Genomic DNA, 6,020 nt, shown 5'->3' with positions numbered 1-6,020 from the left:
GCCTGGAAACGGCTGCTGCTGAAGCACAGACAAAGCACCCAGCAGCACTGTGTGGAGGAGGAGGAGGATTCAAAGTGCTGCAGTGCACTGCTGCGTCCCAGAGGCTCGGGACTCTCCGGCAAGCCGCCACCTCCGCCTCCTCTTGCCTCACCTCCTCCTCCTCCTGCCGCGGCTCAGCCTCATGAACGTGAGCTCAGCAGCGGCTCAGCCTCACGAACGTGCAACTCTGAGGCTTTACGCACTTCTCCTAAAACGGACACCCGCTGCCTCACGCTGCACGGGAAATGCTTTTTGCCCCTGGGTCCCTTCGCGCTCTTTTCTGGCGCTGAATCAAGGCGGCCACCCCCCCTTCCCTTTCTTCCTTCCTCTCTCTCGTTCTTATTCTTTCTTTCCCTCTCCTTCCTTCCTTCTCTATCTCTGTCTTCTCTCCCTCTTTCTTTTTCTTTCATTCTTTATTCCTTCTTTCCTACTCTTCTTTCTCTCACCTCTTTCCTTCCTCCCTCCCTCCCCTCCCCTCCCTCTCCCTCTCCCTCTCCTCAGAAACATAGGATGCTGCTTTATACTTCTGGCCCTTAAACCCTGGAACCAGGAGAGCAGCTCCAGTGAGTCAACCTCAGCCAGTCCCTTTGGTGAAGGGTGGTGGCTCACTGGCAGAACATCTGTCCTGTATGCGGAAGGACCCCAGCATCTCCAGGTACTAGTAGCTCTGCAAAGGTCCTGCATGAAACCCTAGCGAGCCTCCACCACCCAGTGCAGTTATCAAAAATCATTTTTCAATAAATTGTACAATAATTGTACGTTTGAATATCTACTTGCCATTATTCTGACTATGTTTCTGCTTTCAGAGCTAGTTATTACTTACATTATTACAAAAAACAGTAATAATTGAATGCAGTGACAATAATTTATGATAATAAAGAGTGGACACATAGTCCTACAGATACAACCGGCCCTTTGAGGGTGACCAAACTGCTGATGCGCCCCCCGATGAATTTGAGTTTGACACCCCTGCAATAAGGGAATAAGGGCAGATTTTTGCTTATATCAGTGGGGATCAAACACTGGAGAGAAATCACAAAAATAATAATCCTACTAACATCTTTTGTCTTCAGAATTGACGGGTAAACCTCATTCTAATTGGAGCTCAAAGGGAGTAGGGGAGCTTCCATTATTGTTAGCAGACAGTTCTGTTTCTGGAGTTGGGTGGCCTAACAGTGAGGGGGGTTGCTATTAAAGCCACGTAAAAAACAATGACCTACATGGAGCATCAAATTAGAACATTTGATGTTTCTCAATCCTGTCCCTGGAGGAAAAAAGATTCAGTTACATTAAAAGGCGACCATGGCTTCCCCTACCCCACCCCAGTGTTGGGAGCAATAGCCTTCAGCAGCCTGTGTAGATGCTGGAAGGTGCTGAGAGAGATGGGGAGGAGCAATCTCTATTCAACTACAAAAGCCCTCGCAGCATCCATCAGGCTTTGGCCAACATTCACAAGAAAGCATCACACCATTCCTCCAGGCAGCCATAACAGTCTGGATTGCTTGGTGTTGGCACTGCACGTGTCCGTCAGCCACTTGCGGAAGAGGTCCTTGTCCTTCAGCACTAAGAACTGTCCCAGAACCATGTACGTCTTGTCAAAGCCTTTGTCTTCCAGCTTCCTGCCAAGTACATCTCCAATGCCAGCTAAAGTACCAAGAGACTTGTCCCACATGGGCTCAGCCACAAAGTCCTGATGCTTCTGACTGGTGGTCATGTTGCCTGCAGCTCTGCCTGCTCTCGAGCTTCAACCATCGCTCCCACCAAAAGGTGCTGAGAGTTGTTAGAAGACCCACTAGTCTCTTCACAGAGCTACAATTCCCAGAGTCCCCTGTGAAGAGGGATTGATAAACCACTCTGGGAGCAGAAAAGGATTCTCCTAACGATTCTCAGCCCTCTTAGCAAATCAGTTCCCAGGATTCTTTGAGCGAAGCCATGACTATTTAAAACAATAGTGTTTTAAATGTGTTTTGTGAATGTGGCCAGTATATATAGGGAGGCAGCATCAAAATCTATCTCCTGTGTGTGATTCTAAAAAATGTTTTGACACCGAAATGCATGAAATATGCTGGCCATAAAAAAAAAAGACACTAGCTTCATGGTACTGCTAGGTGCCATGCAGGGTCCTTTGAAACATTCCACACACACACACAATTTCTATAAGATACATTCTGCTTTATTAGTTACATACATAGACTGTTCATCTGTACTTATATAATGTTATCAGATGGGCAATCTCAAACTGGATTTAATGTACATCTGCCATAGAATATTTTGCTAGAAGAGAGAGACAAGTCTGAAAAGATACTGAAAGGCACCATTGTTTATTGGGCACGGTGGGGTATACAGCACCAGCAACACAATTCTTTAGCAAGTAAAATGAGACCCCAACTGCGCCATATGTTTAGCAATCATTATTTCTCCCAAAAAATCTTGGGAACTTTTATTTGTTATGGGTGCTGCAGTTGTTAGTAAACCCCTAGCCCTCTTATAGCTACAATTCCCTGAGTGGCTTAACAGTCAATCCTTTTACCATGGGAACTTTGAGAATTATAACTCTGTGAGGGGGAAAGTGGGTCTCCTAACAACTCTCAGTACCTTTAACTGAGGTTCACAGGATTCTTTGAGAAGCCATGACTATTCAAAGGGGGCAACTGGCAAGTTGAAGGCTCAGAGGTGGGAGGAAGCTGGAGGCCTCAAGTACACCCAGACCGAAAAGCCTTTCTTGCAACTTCTCATGAGAACATTGCGGATCTTCATTCTCAGAGCTACTACACTTCCACCAAAGGCACCCCACTCACAGAACATGCCAAGCAGTACTTGCCTGGGCAGACATCGGTTTGTGGACCGATGGGAGGGAGCAAGCAGAGAAACAGAGGCAGAAGAAAAAGGCTGGAATGTAGCTGCTGCCAAGCATGTATTGCTAAAATCACATGTTAAATGCGCATAAGATGCAAATTGCCTGTTTTGGTTTGCTTCCAGTTATACATAAGATATAAGTCAAGATTAGGCACACTAGAAGAGACTGGTTTCCTCCCATCTGTATATAAAATGAAAGTTTAAGTCTCCTAAAGCTAGGAGCACACTGATACTAGCATTAGGGCAGAGCTGGGGAAATCTGTGGCCTTGCAGATGTTGGGACTCCAGCTCCCATTAGCCTAACCGGCACAGCCCCTGGTCAGAAATGGGAACTTTTGTGCAGCAGTACCTGGTGGGCCCAAAGGTTCCCCATCCCTAGTATGAGCATCTTGCCTATAAAGGGATGATTCAGAGGAGGTTGGAAGCTGCTTGCACCTAGCTCAGTGACTTAGTGTATAGTGAAATGTTAAAAACACACAAAACACAACAACATAGACCTGGAGAAGCCATTTGACTGTGACATTCAAACTAGGACACAGTTTGTTTGCTTCATGCTAAAGACAGACTGCATGCAGAAATTCTGTAATAACCTTACATCTCACTTTATAAAGTTACTAACTTTACTTACAAAGTATTATTCATTTGGGGCACGCAGTGATCTTGGATGAAAAGAACCACCCACACTCAAAGCAATTTGCAAAAATCAAAAACAAAAAAAAAACCACTTGAAGCAAATGCCTATCTAAATTCTACTCTTTTGTTGCCTCCAAAGTCAATTTTTGCAGAAGTCTAAAGCAGAAAAGTGGGTATGATTTTTATATGCAGGGACTGAAAGCCAAGCCTGCTCAAGAAGGGTTGCAGATGCCTTCTAAAGAAATTATGCCTAAGAAATCAGCCCAAAATATTTCCTTTACAGTCCTAAGTGTTCCCCTACAGAGGAGCTGTTTTATTTGAATTAGGACTCAATAAATGTAGTTTCAGGGAAGAGCTTAGGCAAATTATTAAAAGAAAGCCTCTCTTATTATATGCTAAGCAACATAATAACATATTGAATGACCAAGAGTTAAATGATACACTGCTTTCATTTTTAGCTTCCAATAAACTTGCCCAAAGGGCTCCTGTAGACAGGGGTAGCCAATTGGCAGCCCTCTCCGGATGTTGTGAACTCCAACTCCTATCAACCCTAGTCAAATGGCCAGGGGTGCTGGCAGTTGTAGTTCCAACATGTACAGGGAACCCTCATCTGCTACGCAATGCTCTACCTCATCAATGGCAACAGAGTCAAGACATACCCAAAACGACGAACATCCAAATTAGTTTATGGAATTCACTGACACAGGATTTGGCAATGACCACTGGTTTGATGCCTTTAAAGAGAGATTGGTCAAATTCATAGCAAATAAATTGGTGGCTATTAGCTAGATAACCTAAAGGTAAAGGGACCCCTGACCGTTAAGTCCAGTCATGGACGACTCTGGGGTTGTGGCACTTATCTCGTTTTACTGGCTGAGGGAGCTGGCATTTGTCTGCAGACAGCTTCTGGGTCATCTGGCCAGCATGACTAAGCTGCTTCTGGCAAACCAGAGCAGCGCATGGAAACGCCGTTTATCTTCCCACCGGAGTGGTACCTATTTATCTACTTGCACTTTTTAGCATGCTTTCAAACTGCTAGGTTGGCAGGAGCTGGGACCGAGCAACAGGAGCTCACCCATCGCGGGGATTCGAACCGCCGACCTTCTGATCGGCAAGCCCAAGGGTTCAGTGGTTTAGACCACAGCGCCATCCGCGTCCCTAACCTCTAGATACAGAGGTAGTAATGCCTGTGTGAATACCTGCTGCCGGGGAATGAGGTAGTGGGAGGAGCCTATTTGCTACATAACGTTTTACTGCAGGACAAACTAATGCTGATTAAAGTCCTATTCGGCTTCTGTATCAGTTATTTCAGTTTGATGCTGTTTGGCACTTCCAGCTACACCTTTGGCCCTCCAGAAGTTCCTGAACTACAACTCCCATCAGCCACAGCAAGCATGGTCAACAGCTGGGAATGATGGGAGTTGTAGTTCAGCAACATCTGGTGGGCCAAAGGTTCTCTACAGCAAACTTAAACTATTGTTTGTTGTATTGATGGGAAAACTGGCCCAGTCCCTCATGAGATGTTTTTCTTGCAGAGTTCCTTGTTCCTTGTGAATAAACCCAGAGGCCCTACTGGCTGTGTATTAATCAGCACAGAAAAAAAGAGTTACATCCTTCATTAGCTCTAGTTGTATTTGTGTGGTCTGCTACAAAGCAGCTCTTGAATCTGTATATTAAGGGTCATCAAGTGAGCACTGGCATGCAACATAGGCCACTAATGCCCAATTGCAGCCTCCAGGTCCTCCTTTCTACCTAAGAAAGTAGCCTCTTGCATGACACTAAAACAGATAATTGGTTTGCCATTCTTCACATTTGTTCCTTTTGGGGAAGGTAGGTATGCCCTGGATGCCATCAACAGAGCCCTGTAACCCTTCCGGGACAGATTTCTTACATTGTATTGCTGACGGGCTTAGGGCAGGTGTGGGGAAACCTTTGGCCCTCCAGATGTCTTGAAATACAACTCCCATCAGCCCAGCCCATCAGCATCCTGAGACATGCACTATTATTTTGGGGCTAGATCTAGAACATACCAGGAACTACCGGCACAACCTGCACTTTCTTCTGGGATAGTGTTACTTCAGAGAAAACCAGTAGTGTTCTTAGGAGGGAAACTAACTTTCTTATGATGGTTAGACATTTCAAGGACATTGATCCCTAGCTAGCTTGCTGCTTGAAAATGCAAACTGAGATGCCTACCTGTAAATGGATTAACGCAGGTGTGGGGAACCTTTGGCCCTTCAGATGCTGCTAAACTCTAACTTCCATCAGCCAATGGCTAGGGAGGATGATGGGAGTTGTAGTTCAACAACGTCTGGAGGGGGTAATAGGTATGTGTGCTCCCTGGCAACTCCTGTGCTGGTCTTTATCTTAAAGGGGCCAGGAAATAGACAAAAGCCATTGCAGAAATATAACAGGAGCGAAACCCACCCACTTACTCCTTCCACAATAAAGAATGACCGATGAATCGCTGGAGCAGAAACTGCCTAAAGATT

At 45.5% G+C, this 6,020-nt stretch overlaps 1 protein-coding gene across 1 annotated transcript; it reads right to left on the bottom strand.

Annotated features, from left to right (window-relative positions):
- Positions 1-543: 543 nt before the first annotated feature.
- On the bottom strand, positions 544-5,990 carry LOC118084515 (barrier-to-autointegration factor-like). The gene has a single exon (XM_035114123.2). The coding sequence runs from the start codon at positions 1,751-1,753 to the stop codon at positions 1,502-1,504; it is 252 nt and encodes an 83-aa protein (XP_034970014.2). The 5' UTR covers positions 1,754-5,990; the 3' UTR covers positions 544-1,501.
- Between the last annotated feature and the right edge of the window lie 30 nt (positions 5,991-6,020).

The sequence above is a fragment of the Zootoca vivipara genome, chromosome Z, assembly GCF_963506605.1.
Source record: "Zootoca vivipara chromosome Z, rZooViv1.1, whole genome shotgun sequence".
NCBI lineage: Eukaryota > Metazoa > Chordata > Lepidosauria > Squamata > Lacertidae > Zootoca > Zootoca vivipara.
Note: the sequence above shows the minus strand (reverse complement) of the source record. Positions and strands in the feature narration are given on the sequence as shown.